A 17,943-nucleotide genomic window follows, 5' to 3' on the forward strand; every position below is an offset into this window, starting at 1 on the left:
TTTCAAGAGGCAGGCATAACAATTGTTAAGCATCAAACTCACGTTCTTATAAAATCTGTTGTAAACTGAAGACCTTATTCCTGAGTGAAGATGAGCATCTCAATATCCAACATATTATGTGTAAATTTGGGGGTGGGTTTATGTACATCACAATATGTTTTAGATAAAATTATATTTAGATACAATTGCCAGCTCAACCTCCAATCACTGTCTCAAAGTCTTTTTTTAAAGATAATCAGAGATGGTGTGTACTAGGCAGTGTTTATTTTACCCTGCACTGCTAGTCTCCTTGAAAGAAAGAGAACATTGCTAAGTGTTAGCATAGCTTATGGACTCCAAAAATTAATAATTAAAACTCTATTATTATTGCAGGATTTGCAGAACAGTAGCCTCTGACTTTGCTGATTAATCAATTAATTGTAAAGTAGTTCCATACAAGCTTACATTCCACTCTAACTGCTTCTGTTTGGCTTCACCCCAATGTCAAACCTTTTGACATTCTGCCTAAAATGTTGTCACTTATCTACACAGACATGCCCTTGTCTTCCTCCCTCTCCTCCTTCTTCTTTCATTGAAGGCTGCAAAAATTTCCATAAGCATTTTCATTTCCTTAATTTCAGTTAACATTCATGGATTTGATTTTGTATATATCATTTCTTACATATACCCTTTATCTTCCCATTCTCTTTCACAATACTGTCTTCAGTAAATGTCTCATTTGTCAGTTTACTTGTTATTTGCATTTTAAATACTTCACAAACTTTTACTGAACCATGGCTATGTTTTGTTTCTTAAATTTGTTGTACAAACCTGAAAGAATAAGCTATTTAAACCTTTAACAAAGATCCTTCCCTTACATTGCTTTTACTGTGTTTTTATTATGTTAACACAGTGCTCTGGAACTAAGTCACACAGGCCCTACCAGATTGATCCCTCACCTGATGTAGTAAGAATTGCGTCTACTTACTCCAAAAATGGATTAGAATTGCTCAGATCAATTTTTAAGACAGGCTTGCAGAATTTGGGTGCCAAACTGACAAATTATGGGGTTTAATAATCAAATCATCTAAGAGTCAGTAGTTCCATTTGAAGTACAATTACATTCAAAAGATAGGAATCATCTGAGCAAATGCAAATGTCTAAAATGTAGATATCTGAACTAGTTATCTAGACTCTCTTTACAGGCACAACAGAGAGATAAGAACTTTTGTGGTATGATTCATCTGGCCTTTTAGAAATGTATGAGATCAACTGAACCCTGCAGACATCTGTTTCTCTGCTAGGACTATAAATGACTAAAAGACTTTTCAGATGAGGCTATCTCAGATGTCCCTTAAGCAACTATAAGAGGAATCCAGAATGAATAGCCCAGAAGAAGATGTCTACAGTAAAAAGGCTTTAAGTTAGCAGGATGAATACCACACAGAACATTTCAGCCCAAATGTCACAGACATATACAGATAGGCAGCCTTTCTGAACACTTGTTTGAAAGGCATTTTAATAGCAACCAAAATTTTTATTACAGTCTGAATTGGAGGTGCTAGTCCTTCAAAGACTAGGAATCTTTTTTTATTAGCAGAGAGAACCTTTTTATTAACTATGTTTGAGAACATCTGAAAGAAAAAAGGGTCATAATGTATAGTATTTTGCATCTTAAAATGAATGCCAACAATCCTCTCTAAAACTTAAAAAGGTACCTTTGTGTACACTTTGACACCATCTAGACTATCTAATTAAATTACTTTCCTCCTTTCAGCTAAAGGCATTCCACCAGTCTGTCAGGGAAGAGGAGAGAAGAGGAGAGGAGAGGAGAGGAGAGGAGAGGAGAGGAGAGGAGAGGAGAGGAGAGGAGAGGAGAGGAGAGGAGAGGAGAGGAGAGGAGAGGAGAGGAGAGGAGAGGAGAGGAGAGGAGAGGAGAGGAGAGGAGAGGAGAGGAGAGGAGAGGAGAGGAGAGGAGAGGAGAGGAGAGGAGAGGAGAGGAGAGGAGAGGAGAGGAGAGGAGAGGAGAGAAGGGAAGGGAAGGGAAGGGAAGAGAAGAGAAGAGAAGAGAAGAGAAGAGAAGAGAAGAGAAGAGAAGAGAAGAGAAGAGAAGAGAAGAGAGAAGAGAAGAGAAGAGAAGAGAAGAGAAGAGAAGAGAAGAGAAGAGAAGAGAAGAGAAGAGAAGAGAAGAGAAGAGAAGAGAAGAGAAGAGAAGAGAAGAGAAGAGAAGAGAGAAGAGAAGAGAAGAGAAGAGAAGAGAAGAGAAGAGAAGAGAAGAGAAGAGAAGAGAAGAGAAGAGAAGAGAAGAGAAGAGAAGAGAAGAGAAGAGAAGAGAAGAGAAGAGAAGAGAAGAGAAGAGAAGAGAAGAGAAGAGAAGAGAAGAGAGAAGGGAAGGGAAGGGAAGGGAAGGGAAGGGAAGGGAAGGGAAGGAAGGGAAGGAAGGGAAGGGAAGGAAGAGAAGAGAAGAGAAGAGAAGAGAAGAGAAGAGAAGAGAAGAGAAGAGAAGAGAAGAGAAGAGAAGAGAAGAGAAGAGAAGAGAAGAGAAGAGAAGAGAAGAGAAGAGAAGAGAAGAGAAGAGAAGAGAAGAGAAGAGAAGAGAAGAGAAGAGGAGAGGAGAGGAGAGGAGAGGAGAGGAGAGGAGAGGAGAGGAGAGGAGAGGAGAGGAGAGGAGAGGAGAGGAGAGGAGAGGAGAGGAGAGGAGAGGAGAGGAGAGGAGAGGAGAGGAGAGGAGAGAAGAGAAGAGAGAGAAGAGAAGAGAAGAGAAGAGAAGAGAAGAGAAGAGAAGAGAAGAGAAGAGAAGAGAAGAGAAGAGAAGAGAAGAGAAGAGAAGAGAAGAGAAGAGAAGAGAAGAGAAGAGAATATTTAATATTGTATGATGAGTATTATGTGATATGATACAATCGCTATAATAAATATAATATAATATTTAAATTCCAGAAACAAAAAAGATGAAGGGATACCAGAGCCAGGATATTGCTACTACATTCATGATTCTAAGAATAATCAAGAACAGTTGCTTATATCAATATCAAGTCTTATGACTGTCAAAAGAGCAAAAGTTTCCATTAAGCCCCAAATTCTAGAAAATTCTACAGCTCTAAAAGGTATCCAAACCACTGGGTCATATTGTATGTTGTGATCTAAGGGAGAGGGACCAAACCAACTAAAGTGACCTTTGTCACTTTCTCATCCTGGCAAGCATAGTGAGACAACAGATGTTGGCTTTTAGACATTTTTGTGTTTCTACACATATTAAGCAATGCAAGCTTAAGCTTCAGTCTAGTATATTTTCATCCTAGTACAAACTGAGTCCTGGGACATGTCTAGAGAGCTATGCTAAAGCTGAATGCCACAACACCTGTTGCAGAACATCTCAAACCGATCGAAGAATTTTCAAAGCTCTTCAAAATAGCAAAGCTCCTTTAAAGCTGAATAAAGGAGCCAGGGGGTCAGGGGGATAAGCACTGGACAGAACATGACCATATGAGGATACAACACCTAAAGCTGTTTTTTTCTTTCTGTACTAACTGAATTGAACATTGTGTTTGTTTCTTCAAACACGAGCAGAGCAGCATGGTATGTTGCCACCTGGTGTTGAGGTGATGTAAAAACCCTTGCTGACTATGAGCAAAGGCTGCGTCACTGCAGAGGCACATCACTGCTTGGCCCATCCCGGTGATGCCGTCAGCTCCCTTGACTGCTGACTCACGTCTTGGGAAGAAGTCAGATCTGAGGAATGAAACTGTCCTTCATACTGCGATGTTGCGGAGCAGGCAAGCACAGGGACTGCAGAACTTGTCTGAGAAATGGGAGAGAAGGAGTGATGGGCACAGGCAAAGAAGCTGGAAGCATTCAAACCGGAACACAGATATACATGTTTACAGCTGTCAACAGTGTTGATCCTGCCATAAGATGCTGGAGAGATGTTGAAACATTATCACTGTTATACAATCACTCATATAAATGGGCTGCTCTTAGAGGGAGGATGAAAGTCTGCTTCACAGTAATAATTTCAAGCTTTTCTTGCACATCATTTGCCAAATGGATCTGTGCTTTATAATGGAAACCTCATTCAAATAATCTGCCTAGTATTCTTTTGCACAAACCTCTTAAAAGTGGTAAAGCAAGTACAGTACACAGATTTTTAAAAGACAGCAATAAACATCACAATTGTTATTTATAAAGATTGCATTTTCTTTAGGAACAGATCATTAATATATTTGAGCTTGGAAAACCTTTTACTTATTTTCAGAGAAAACAGTTTAATTTCTGCCAACTGCTTTCTATAGACTCCTATAAGAAATATGGTTTTAACTTTCTTTAAAACCCTATATGCTGCTGTGAGGAACACTTACAAAATCAAACTGAGTACTCATTCTTCAGATATGATTTTCAACAGCAGATTTACAGGCATCCTTAATGCTAGTCTTGAAAGAAGGTTATGGTTATGGTCATTCAATACTCTATAGCACAGTGGTGTTCAGCTGCCCCTGCAGCAGAGTATGTCATCATAAATATTTTGTACACGTGCACCCTGCCACTGAAAGATCTCTAGGGACGTTGATCTTTTGATTTCCTATGAGAAAAGATTTAACTGATCACCTGTTCTCTACAGTTTAAAAGGATAAAAGTAGCATCACCACAAAAATATTCCAAGTTCCTTTATTTCAGTGGAACAAAAAATTACATTTGAGTCTTGAAATGGGTGATCTGCCAATCATCTATATTTAATATTTCAGTTCACATGATGTGAAAGGAATGGTCCTGGACCATGCAATTATGAAGGCCCCTCTGACAGGGCAGTAGCTATAACGTGACAGTCCTTTGAATGTAAAGCCCCAAGAGACGGAACTCAGTTTGTTCTGCCTGGCTTTTCACCTCCAGACACTCAACGCTTCTGTCTGAGGCATGTGGAGCCATGGAGTGGAATAAAGATTGTGAGACTATATTGTACAAGGCACAGATCTACCTAGAGGCCAGAGCTGCATCTAACACTGCATGAGTGGAGACGGATCTTGTGTTCACACAGTAAACAGCCAAATAATTAACCTGATAGAGTCAAGCAGTAATGACTTCAGTATCCACACTTCAGTTATTACATCACAGAAATCATGCTAGATATGCGGGAAAAACAGAAAAGAAAACACTGAAAAGGTGTTTCAATAAGCTATAGAACTATGGACAATACTAAAAAATCATAAATATTTCATGTGCTTACTTTGCACTTTGAGTACTTTAAAAACTGTTTCAAAGAACAAAGAGATGATCTTTTGTCATTAGATGTGCTAATGCTATTAAATCGGTTCAGCCTCCTTCCTCCTGCCTCCTTCTCCCTATTTCCTTCAAAAAAGCACAGGACAGTAACAGTTCCAAAACTGATTCCTAGTCTGCGCTGATGACTCTACTTTTCCTGGTTCCAATCACTGTTGTGGCATTTGCTTGGCTAGAGCAGTGTATGAACATATGTGGTCATAAAAGCATGGAAAAATGTCCTCGCTGAGAAAAAAATTGTACATTCTAATGTACTAAGGAATCCAACGTTAAAGATGACTGGTATTTCTGATATACAATTCAGAATCAGAAAGTTTCAACAGAAGGTTTTATCACATACTCCATAAAATCCACAGTGTGGGAGTAGGGTAATTATTGTCATTTCATTGCTCTATCTACAATTGTCTCCTTATACTAATAATCAGCTTTATAACATCTGATCCCCTTTGCTTTTTATCCATCTAATTACAAAGTAGCAGTAGATATTTGCATGACAGACTGGTTTGAGTACCCACTGCAGTCTCCTTGCAATTTTCTAATGTCTACATTTTCCTAAAGACATAAGACTGAAAACTAAACGCATATTTAAAGGCTACATCTTATTTGCCAATGGCAGTCATGTATTTAAAAAGCTATTCTATGTGGAAAGATTCATCATAGTTTTTACACCAGCAGTGTGCAACACAAATTATCATGAACAGCATTATAGAGGCATATGTCATCTCTATATTTTGAATAATACTCTTACACTATTGGGTCTGAGACAAGGAACTTGTGCTCTGTTTCACTAACATGCACCAGACAAACATAAGCCTTGTTGAAAACTTAGATGTTGACAAGTGTTTTGAAATAAAACATTGCAGTAGTTCTACATTCACATGACCTTATTTCAAACATCAAATACCTAAATTAGGAGGCTGATTTTTAGTAGTCAGAGGGGTCAGAAATGCTCATTTGGATTTTGTGATCTAAAATTGCTCGTTGGAGGAGCTTTTCTCTTGCTCTTAACTACATTGCCTCTTAAATACTAGAGATACGTGTAGAAAAAGTCCTGTGACCAGACATCCTGCCACACTTCATGACTACAGATGCCGATGTACCTCCTGCCCTTTGATATGGAGGCCAACTCAGTTCAGTGGCAAACAGTATTATTCCTCATGACCTTTATTTTAGAGTTCAGGGATGAACCAATCCTATAAATTCATGTTTGGGTACAGTAAGTACCCTACTCCATTTTGTCCAGGAATACTTTGGCTTATTACAAAATCCTCCCTCAGCTGTGACCTTGCAGAAAAGCCAGTTGTGGCAAGGGAAAATAGATTATGCCTTGCTTTGGTGTAGGCATTGGTCACCAGGATATGATTTACAGCTGGATGTCAGGTTCAGTTTAACATCCAAACAAAAGGAACAGTGCTGTGACAAGCTCTGTGGCCAGTGCTCTTCCTATTCATGCATACCTTACAAAGTGAAGTTCCTCTTTACCCCAGATTTAGCCCTAACTGGAACTAAAGACCCTATTATACATACTTACAACCAATCAATTAAGAAAATATGTTTCTCTGAAACCATCCTCTCCTTCATGCTTGCTACAATCCATCAGCAAATGCAGTTCTTCCATTCTGCTTTTCTGAACACTAACCACAACAAGTATCATCATAGGCCTTAATGAAACACAATGACTTCATGATAATGAGGAGTCACTCAGGCTGGAGCTTTTGCTCATCAAATCATGCAGACCTTACCAGATGCTGCAGTTAAAAACAGCCCTCTGTTGCCGCTTTTTCTAAATCCTAACTCCAAATATGTCTCCAAATTATTCTTAAACAAATTCCATTAAAACCCACAAAAAACAGTGACCAGCCAGTCATTTCTGTAGATCAACAGCCTCCATCCCCTTCCTGGAGACCTCACAGTATCCTGGAATGAAACTTGTCTTCAAACCCTGCTGGGTTCAAAACTGAACCTAACCTCTTTTCCATTTTCAGTCATAACCAGGGTCTAGTAAAGCACATGAGCAGCAAACCCAATCACATGTTTGTCACTTCTGTCAGCAGAAAGTCCCATCCTAGGTCTCAGACAATAAATGCAGTTTATGGCAATATAACCAATTGTTTGTGTTTGTGTTTTGGTGCAGACATTGCTAACTTGGCTATGACCAAGGCTAAAACCAAGGATATTCTTAAGGACAAGTTTTGTAAAAGGAATAATCAAATGCCTGTTTGTTGCTCAGTTCTGCATATGTACTTGGCTAAGATGGAAGCTAGCACAGGCAAGAGCAAATATATTATGTTTGGGTTTGGAACAAATCTGGATGTACTGGTTAAGACTTAGACAAGGTTTAAGGTTGGGACTGGATTATTGTTTGATAAGAGCTGAAAGGTTTGGCTCATTGCAGGATCTTCAACAGACTACACTGCTGAACCCATAGGGGTATTAGTACATAGGGAATGATTTAAATTTAATTTTAGAAGATGCTTATCGTATGTTATTATAACCTAGGAAAGATTCTAGGTGTAGTTAGGGTTACAAATTTTCAGAAAAATATGGGAAATTTTCTTTATTCCTTGACCTGTGAGGCCTAAAGGGAAGTCTAACGTTGTTAAGTGCCAATTGCTAAAGAATTTAGTATTAACAAAGTCAGCATGTCTCTTTAGCTAAACTGCAATTATAATTAAGTCTTTAGAAAAGCAAAGTAGAATACCTCCAGTTAACAGATGGTTATTGTGTAGATTGCTAGAATGGAGAACTGAGGCTGATAAGGGGCAATGCTTTCTGTTAATTCTGATAGTTGTTGGTCACGTGTTATAGATTGAAGTTGTGACTGGGGTTAAAGATAAGGTTTCAGAAAAGTGGGAATGAAGAATTTAGTTTACTGCATGAAAGCATATGGCGGGGGTAAAGAAATATCTTATGTTGATGCCTATACAGACATCAGCCACCTGGTTGTAATTAGGCTGACCTTGAGGTAAGATTTGGGCAATCAATTTTGCATCAAAAATACATAAACACATTATAAATACAACAGAGAACAATGTAACATATATAAAAATAGGGAAGTTATGAAAATGTAAAAAATATTTTATATATGCCATGATAAAATATTTATTTTGAAATCCCCAGAAAAAATCTGTTCAAAAGGGAAAAAAAGCACAAAGATTATATTTCTATTAGCCTACCATTTTTACCAAAAACATCCCTGGGATAATTTAAAACTATTCATTGATCTAGAGGCTGTGGTAGACTTTTATTAGAGATGACCTAAAAAGTAAGCATTTTTGCACTAATGTATCTTACACAGTTTGAAACATACTCTAAGAAGAGGAACTGAAGTGGCTTTGATCATGTTTTGTGTGGCTCAGACCTAGGAGTGGGAAGCGGCAGAAGAAAAAGCACTCTGCATTAGTGAAGCTTCACATCAGGTAAAACTGGCAATTTGGTAGCTACTGCAATAGCCAAGAGTTTTTTGGGACAAAAACCAGATGTTGAAGTAAGCCGTTTAATCTGGAAAGAGACTTACTCTAGGGGAATTTAGAGAGGTGAATTTTTGTGGTGGTTTCCTCACTTGTTTAACTGTGTCTCACAAACACAAAAGATTCTAGAACAAGATCTCCCTCATGCGGAGGGCAGACGTCTGACCTTCAGCCGGAACAGCAGCGAGCCATCCAGCAGGACACTAATGAGTTTCTGGTTACAGAGGGACCTGTGGGCTGCGGCCCATGGCTTCTCACAATGGCACCTCACGAGTCATGGGGGACACAGACGCCCAGCCAGGGGCCTGGCCCTGGATCGTCAGCATCCAGGATCCCTGGAGAAGAGGCACGGGACATGTATGTGGAGGGTCCCTCATCAGCCCACAGTGGGTCCTCACAGCAGCCCACTGCTTCACCAAGGCCAGGTAAGGAGGGCCATGAATGGGGATATCCCCCCGCACTCGCAGGTGCCCCGTCCACAGCACCACGTGCTACTCCCGTCCCCTTTCCTTGCGGTACACCCAGTGCCTGGGCACTGCAGAGCCTGGCTGAGAGGCTGCTCAGGAGAGGGCTGGGCTCCACCCTCACAACCTGTGCCCTGTCTATCCACAGGGTGGCATTGACACCTGCCAGGTAGGAGCCTGCAACAAGGCAGCGCCCAGCGCCACAAGCAGCCCCGGCACAGCTGCCCAAACACACCCCGGCGCAGGCTTTGCCTGGCTAGTCGCCCTCCCACCGCTGGGTCTTCACCACTGGCGGGGCTCACCTCCCCTTCCCCAGCTGCAGGTCCTTGCCCAGGGTCCCACTTGTCTCAGAGGCCTGGGACTCTGCCCAGAAAGCCCATCCAGCGCTCCTGGCAGCCCCAAGGTCCAGATCCCAATCCCAAAACATCCCTCTTGACACAGCCAGCATCACTGTGCAGAGATGAGAGAGAGCCCTACCCCACAGGCTTACTACCCTCTCCCAGACAAGGTCCTCTTGACCCCAGCACCTGAGCAGACCTCTCTGTACAGCTAATACATCCCTGGCAGGTGCTGTGAGAGAGAAGGAGCCGGCCCTAGTGCTGCCAGCGGCCACCCGACACCACCTTAATCCTCCCTCTCTCCTCCGCTGCAGGGTGACAGCGGCGGTCCTCTTGTGTGCAAAGATAACAACGCTGACCACTTCTGGCTTGTTGGAGTGACCAGCTGGGGGAGAGGCTGTGCAAGAGCAAAACGGCCTGGAGTCTACACCTCCACTCAGCACTTTTATGATTGGATCTTGGTACAGATGGGACTGCACCCAGCAGTAACGGCTACTCCAACACCACGGCCAGTCTTCACATCAACTCCCTTTCAGAGGCCAAGGCCAGTACCAACACAAGTGGGCAGCTTTACTCCCAGTCCATTTCCACACCAGAAGCTGGTGGAATTCTTTACTCGGCTGCAGGAGCTCCTGCAGGTCCTGTGGGGGAAAAAGGCTCCAGTAGCAGCATGAGTAGGACCCAACTCAAGCTACAGCACACCACAACCATCTCCTGCTGGGGCACTGCCTGCTGGTCCAAAGGCAGACTCAGTGTTAAAGCCCTGCTCGGTCCTGCCCACACACACAAATGCTCCAGTTGAGCATTCCAGTTCTTGAAATAAAGTTTCCAATTTTCACAGCTAACTACGCTGCAGTCCAATTCAGTCTCCTGTGCAAGGCAAGGATTCCATGCCTAGCACCTGCAAAATGAGGCTGCAGGCAGCCAGGTCAGGCACAAAGGGAAAGAGTCACTCAGAAGGGCTGAACCCAAGCCTGGTCGGAGAGGAGGGTGCTCAGAGCCACCATGGTGCGGAGAAGACTGGCACATCAGGGCCAGAAAGAGGATAGGAAAAATCAATGTGACACGCAGACAGCTTTGGGGCACGTGCGCACAAACACTCTCCCTGGAGATACACGTGAGGTACAAAGAGAAGGTGCGATGCACACCCGCAGCGTGTACACACCCGTACTCCAAGACACATGTCTGGAACACAGAGAGCAACGTGCAGTGTTCACACACACACACCCCGAGTGTGCGCGCACACACGCACAACACACGCGCACAGGCAGCGCGTGCACACGCTGCAGCACACACGCACGTGGAATGCACCCACCCACACGCCCCGCACGCACGCACCCCGCGTGCACCCACCCCTGCGCCCACCTGCAAGCTCACAGCGTGCACCCACTGACGCGTGCACTCGTAGAACGCACCTCCCACGGGGGCACACGCAAACTCCTTCACAGGAGATTCTACAGATTATGGTTGAGCCTTTGGACCACCAAAATGAGGCTTTGGAAGCCAGAGCTAACACTTAGGAAAGGAGAAGTGAGGCTTTGGACACTATCAGTGAAGCTTTGGACCCTAAATCGCTGTGCTTTGCCCAAGAAGTGAGGATTTAGACACTAAAAATGAAAGTCTGGGCCCTACAAAAAGTCTCTGGGTAGTAAAAGACAAGTTGGAACCCCAGAAATAAGGATCCAGATTCTAAAACTGAGGCTTTGGAACTTCAAAGTCAGACTTCGGGCTCTGAAAATTATGCTCTGGACCCCTGAAATGAGTTTTTGGCCTTTAAAAGTGGGGGTTGGAACATATAAATGAGGGTTTGTACCCGAAAAATGACACTTTGTGTTCTACGAGAGGGGTTTGGAGCGCAAAAATGAGGGTTTTGGACACTGAAGATGTAGCTTGGACCCTCAGAATTTTAACTGGCTTTTGCTAACAAGAATCTGCATCTGTGCCTCTCAAATGAAAGCTCTACTGTATATTCCTGGGCAAAAAAAAAAAAAAAAATAATTGTAGTCCTTGTTAAATGGATCCATTTTACCTTGTATAATTACTTTTTGTGGATCCTGGAGGTGACAGTGTTTTCCAAAAAATAAAATATATTTCAGGTGGCTTCCTTGGAGGAGTCTAAGGCTGCTACCTGTGATCTCAGGTCCCTGTAGCAGGGCTCAAGACCATCTGGGTCATGTCTTGGAGGAATCTTGGGCAGATTCCAGAGAAGACGTCATCCTTTTAGGGAGAAAAAACCCCTTGGGTATCTTCCTTGGAGGAGTCTGGGGCTGCTACCCAGGATTTGGCCTCCCTAAATCAGAAGATACCTGGAGATGCCTGGGAGTAGCCCTGGATGGATCCTGGAGGTGATGTCTTTCCCCAAAAGATAAAAACTCTTTCAGGTGGCTTCTTTGAAGGAGTCTAAGGCTGTTACATGGGATCTCAAGTCCCTGAAGCAGGGCTCAAGACAGTCTGGGACATGTCTGGGAGAAATCTTGGGCAGATCACAGAGAAGCGAGCATCCTTTCAGGGAGAAAAAGTCCTCTTGAGTATCTTCCTTGGAGGAAGCTGGTGCTGCTACCTGGGATCTCCTGTCCCTAAAACAAAGGTCAGAAGAGACTAGGAGGTGCCTGGGGGTAGTCCTGGGTGCATCAAGATGCTGAGAACTTTCACCAGAATAGAAATAATCTGGGGTAGCTTCCTTGGAGGAGACTCAGTCTGCTACCTGAGATCGCATGTCACTAAAGCAGAGTCAGAAGATACCCAGAGATGCCTGGGAGGAGTCTCGGGTGGATCCTTGAGGTGACAAATTTCCCGAAAAGATAAAAATTATTTTAGGTGGCTTCCTTGGAGGAGTCTGAGGCTGCTACCTGGGATCTCATGTCCCTAAAGCAAAGGTCAGAAGAGACCAGGAGATGCCTGGGAGTAGCCCTGGGTGGATCATGGAGGTGACGTCTTTCCCCAAAAGATAAACAATTTTTCAGGTGGATTCCTTGGAGAAGCCTAAGGCTGCTACCTGGGATCTCAGGTCCCTGAAGAAGGGCTCAGGACAGTCTGGGACATGTCTGGGAGGAATCTTCAGCAGACCTCAGAGAAGAGAGCGTCTTTTAAAGAGAAAAAACCTTTTGGGTACCTTCCTTGGAGGAGTCTGGGGCTGCTACCTTGGATCTCAGGTCCCTGTAACAGGTCTCAAGACCGTCTGGGTCGTGTCTTGGAGGAATCTTGGGCAGATTCCAGAGAAGAGGTTGTCCTTTCAGGGAGAAAAAACCCCTTGGGTATCTTCCTTGGAGGAGTCTGGCGCTGCTGTCTAGGATCTCGTGTCCCTAAATCAAAGGTCAGAAGAGACCAGAAGATGACTGTGAGTAGCCCTGGGTGGATTCTGGAGGTGTCATCTTTCCCAAAAGATAAAAAATATTTTAGGTGGCTTCACTGGAGGAGTCTAAGGCTGCTACCTGGGATCTCAGGTCCCCAAGCAGGGTTCAAGACAATCTGGGACATGTCTGGGAGGAATCCTTGGCAGATTCCAGAGCGGAGAGCGTCCTTTATGGGAGAAAAATCCTCTTGGGTATCTTCCATGGGAGTGTCTGGGGCTGCTACCCGGGATCTCATGTCACTAAAACAAAGGACAGAAGAGACCAGGAGATGCCTGGGAGTAGCCCTGGGTGGATCATGGAGGTGATGACTTTTCCCAAAAGATAAAAAATATTTTAGGTTGCTTTCTTGGAGGAGTTTAAGGCTGCTACCTGGGATCTCAGTGCCTGAAGCAGGGCTCAAGACAGTCTGGGACATGTCTGGGAGGAATCCTTGGCAGATTCCAGAGAGGAGAGCGTCCTTTCAGGGAGAAAAAAACCTCTTGGGTATCTATGTTGGAGGAGTCTGGGGCTGCTACCCAGGATTAGGCCTCCCAAAAGCAGAGGTAAAAATACTCCAGGGTATGCCTGGCAGGAGTTTGGGGTGAATCCTGGAGAAAAATCTTCCTTTACAGGAGAAAACAGATCTCGGGTATCTTCCTTGTAGGAGTATGGGACGGCTACCCGGGATCTCATGTCCCTAAATCAAAGGGCAGAGGAGAGAAGGAGATGCCTGGGATAGCCCTGGGTGGATCCTGGAGGTGATGGCTTTCCCCAAAAGATAAAAACTCTTTCAGGTGACTTCCCTGGAGGAGTCTAAGGCTGCTACCCAGTATCTCAGGTCCCTGAAACAGGGTCTCAGGACAGTCTGGGACATGTCTGGGAGGAATCTTGGACAGATCCCAGAGAAGAGAGCATCCTTTAAGGAGAAAAAAACCTCTTGAGTATCTTCCTTGGAGGAGTCTAAGGCTGCTACTTGGTTCTCGGGTCCCTGAAGCAGGGCTCAGGACAGTCTGGGACATGTCTGGGAGGAATCTTGGGTAGATTCCAGAGAAGAGGGCATCCTTTCCTGTAGAGAAAAACTCTTGTGTATCATCCTTGGAGGAGTCTGGGGCTGCTACATAGGATGTCAGGTCCCTGAAGCAGAGTCAGAAGATACCTGTGGTATTCTCTGTGGTAATCTCTAGGTGTTATTCTCTAGTGCCATCTATTGCTAGAAAAGCAGAACTAAAATGTGTATTTTTGTTGTGTGTGTGTCTAAATTGAGCAGAAAATGAAGGGTACCTGTTAACCTTATTCCAGGGTCATTTTAGCTATGTGGATTTAAGTCTGACCTTGTTTTTATGGATATGAAATGGACTACATTTTCAAAAAATGAATTTATCTCACAGCAGCATCAGAAAGGGTGTGGTATGTTTCTGTTTCACAAAGCTTCCAACTATTGGCATGTGGTTAAATGTCAGTGGCTGTATTTTGGCTAAATTTATTAATCCTGATTATCACACCCCCCCCCCCTTCTATTTATAACACTAAAGTTCATGTAATGCACTAGATGATTGATCCTAATAATCTTAAAACTGCTTTAGATTGAGCAAAACACTGAAAACTATCTTTTTGTAGTGCTTTGAGTTTTATGTTAAATGTGAAAAGAATAAAATGTTTTTTAACATGCATCCAAAAATTGTATGAAAAGTAACTTGCTAATGATGAAAATCCTTTGAAGACAAAGACTTAATCTGGATGTGGAGCATCTGAATACTTAGTACCCTTTATGAGTTCTTTCATCTAGCAATCATGAAACCTGATTTTTCCACCTGCCCCTTGAAGGATGATATTTGTTTTATTATAGAAGTCTAACTAATGCTAATGGTAAGAATAATGAAAGATTTATAGAAGCAGCCTGAGATCAGTTTTAATTGCGGTTCTCAGCATTCAGATCCTTACTGCCTCAGTGCTCTTGTTCATCTCTACCAGAGGAACACCCTATCCTAAAAAAAAATGCACATTTTTGGCTTGTAATATATAAGGGAAAGAAAACATGTCTTCTCTGTGTTGTTTTCCTCATGAAGCATCTGGATGGCAAGGTAAGAGCAGGAAAAGATGGAGCAGCTTGGGAGTAATTTGTCCTTCCTCAGGTCCAGGCGGATATCTCTCTGGAGTTTACTGCTGCTTCACAAAACTAACATTCTTTGACTGAAGCTGTCCTCTGTCCTCAAAGATAGACAAGTCTCCTGTTACCCCCACTGAGCTTCTGAAGAACTAGATTTCTGCAAAACTTCAGAGAATCAAAGGAAGCAGCTCTTGAGTATACAGATTGAGAGAAGGTTCAGAAGGAGAAATCAAGGATGACCTACCCATCTCCTGACCGGAGAAATGATGTGGAGAAATCTGACTTCATCATCCTAGGTAAGTTCAGGGCTGAAATCTAATTTAACCAAATGGAAAGTATTTATTGATTAAAAAAAAAAAAAAATCCCTTCAAGTGATATCTAACTTCCTTTTCTCCTAGTTGCGTCTTGGACCCGAATTTGAGGTCACTTGTATTCTTTGTCCCTTTCTCCACTGATCTAGGATATACTTTCTCTTCCAAAACCTGTTTTAACATATTTTTTTCCTTGTATATTTGTGGTTAGCCCCTCTGTCTTTCTCATTCTGAATGCTGCAACAGCCAAAAGCAGCATAAACCCTTTAGCAACTGCATTTTGCAATATGAGGAACAGGAAGGATGTAGCTGCCTACTGGTTTACTCATGGATGGATTTTATATGCTCTCTTTTCTTGAATCTCCATTCTGAATCTGTCCTTCCATCTCTGTTCCTATACATTTAATCTTCTATTGTGTGTTTGTAGCTACCTGCTCTCTTGGTGTTCCTTAGCACTGGTCCACATATTTTGCTGTTTTCTTGTTCGTTCATCTGCCTGTCATCTGTCCACAGAATCAGAGCATCTGAGCAAAGCCAACAAAGTGTCAATTCTTGGCGCAAAGTTTAGACCCCCTTTATAATTTTCCCTGCAGATCCGGTTGGTGTAAAAAGAAAAATAATTTTCAACAATTAAATTATATGTCTTTATAGGAGTCTATATGCCCTCTCCTAATGAAGTTTCAGGTTTAAAAAAAGTTATGTACAAAACGTATGAGCAGAGGCATCTGGAATCATGCCCAGCAGAGGGCACTTCAGCTTGAAAATGAGACTAGCATTGAAAGCTGTAGTCTAAATACCTCTAAACTGGCTATCTTTGTTTAAAACATGAATATTTAAAAAAAATTAATGAGAATCAGGAAAAGAGTCTTTGCATTGTGACTGGTACTTTATTGGCACTGTCTTCTACAAACTGTCTGCGGCCAAACACCATTGTACCATGTAAGAATCTGGGAACTGAAGGAGAAAAAACACTCCCCATACAGTTTCAGGTGTGACTTTACCAAAAGAAATGATACCTTTGTTGTGACCTTGTGTCATCTAAAATTGAACATAATAGCATATGTTAAAGCCATCTTTTAAAAACGTTTTTCCCCAAAATGGGTGCTTCTGATTTCTTTTTTGTTGTAATTTTTATTTATTCTTCTAATTAAAAAGGTACTGAAATTAGAGAACACTGCAACCTATAAATTGTTTTTTGAGAATGACGGTGTAAATGACTTAACACCAAATAGTAATTTATTTCCCATTTCAATTCAGTGCTGACATTATCTTGTAATGCAATACTTACTTATGATTCTATCTGCCATTAATGCATTTAACAGTATATGATGACAAATCTTATTAAGATAAGAGGGGCCTTATGCTCTTCCATTTTCCCTGGTGTGAATCAGAAGTTACTGCCTTGAATTAAAAACATTTATTTTTGTGTAAGAATTTAATGGTGTAAATTAGGAAAGTCAAGCCTCACATGTGGTGATGCACCAAATTCTGTTACAGGACATTTAAATTCTGTCTCCCACTGAACAGCAGGGTACCGTTTTTATCCTTCCTGTTGAATGCAGAATCACTTTTCCATTTATGAATTGAGCCTGAGCAGAGTGCTCTCAGTAGTGGCTGCTCCTCTGTTACTCCACACACAGAATATATTAGGACACCTGTTCACACTTGTAAGGCAAACAACAAAGAAACCAAAATACTTTCCTGCAGACAAATTGGTCTGTGATTAGTGGAACTAATGAAGTTTCCCTGCCTGCAGATTCCTGTCCTTCATCCCTGGTCCCCTCAGCAACCCTCCCACCAGAAGGATTACCACTTTCTCTCTGCTGGTATTCCCTATGCTCTTCCCCTTGTCATTTTTCCCCTACAGTCATGCCAGCTCCTGTGTTCCTCCATCCTCTGAACCTTCCTGAAATACCTTCTGCAGGTTCCTCCTGCCCCGTAACCCCCAGCAGCACTTCTGCCTGGCCCTGGGTGACTCAGGGGCTGAGTGGCAGCTGGCCAGCTGGCCAAGGGTTATTAGCCTGAGGTTTCTGTTCTCAGGGGTGATGCTAATTCCAGTCTCTTGGTTTACTATCAGACTCTGAGACTTTCTCAGCGCTCAAGGGAATTTAATACCTTCAAGACAACTGCCCCCTGTTAAATTTCATAGAAATGGATCAACAGATATTAAAGTGTGTCTTTATTCTCTCCTCCTCGTCCCAGTGATTGGTCTTTGTTAGACAAGTTTCTATTTGGTTTTGCTAAACTGCTGATCTTTCTCCTACCTTGCTCTCTCTTGTTTCACAGATCCAGTGCCGTGGTTACCACTCTTGTACTGATATTATTAACTGGACAGAAGCCAGCACAGAGCAGGAAAGGAGTGCTTAGCCCCTTGGTATTCTGAAGGCCATGTATGCAGCTTCCATTAATAAACTTCTAGATCTTGCACTTGAGGACAGTATGCAGCGTTTGCCTTTAAGTATGGCAAAAAGAAAAGAGAAAGATAAATACTGAAAATCTTCAGGTTTTTAATACTTAAAAATCCTATCCAAACGTATTTATGCTCCCGTAGGTGCTGCCCTGTATTGGGTATCTGAATGCCAATACTCTCAATTGAGGCCTTCAAGCTCCTTTGTTGCATTGAGGCTTTTCTGTGTTTTCTAAAAATGAAAGCATGGACAGCCTTTTTCA

At 42.6% G+C, this 17,943-nt stretch overlaps 1 protein-coding gene across 1 annotated transcript; it reads left to right on the forward strand.

The window, feature by feature from the left end:
• The first annotated feature begins 8,105 nt into the window (after positions 1–8,105).
• Positions 8,106–10,196, forward strand: LOC141918755 (acrosin-like). Its single transcript, XM_074813621.1, has 4 exons — positions 8,106–8,215; positions 8,945–9,128; positions 9,285–9,353; positions 9,837–10,196. Exons 1-4 carry the CDS (start codon positions 8,106–8,108, stop codon positions 10,194–10,196), a joined length of 723 nt encoding a protein of 240 aa, XP_074669722.1.
• The last annotated feature ends 7,747 nt before the right edge of the window (positions 10,197–17,943 follow it).

The sequence above is a fragment of the Strix aluco genome, chromosome Z (assembly GCF_031877795.1).
Source record: "Strix aluco isolate bStrAlu1 chromosome Z, bStrAlu1.hap1, whole genome shotgun sequence".
In the NCBI taxonomy this organism is placed as follows: domain Eukaryota; kingdom Metazoa; phylum Chordata; class Aves; order Strigiformes; family Strigidae; genus Strix; species Strix aluco.

What these genes read in the sequence shown, in the direction of transcription:
- LOC141918755 (XM_074813621.1), top strand. Translation starts at nt 8,106, where the DNA reads ATGAAGAATTTAGTTTACTGCATGAAAGCATATGGCGGGGGTAAAGAA. An exon ending in GTAATTAGGCTGACCTTGAG is followed by an intron (nt 8,216 to 8,944) that starts GTAAGATTTGGG and finishes TTCTGGTTACAG; the next exon opens with AGGGACCTGTGGGCTGCGGC. An exon ending in GGGTCCTCACAGCAGCCCAC is followed by an intron (nt 9,129 to 9,284) that starts TGCTTCACCAAG and finishes GAGGCTGCTCAG; the next exon opens with GAGAGGGCTGGGCTCCACCC.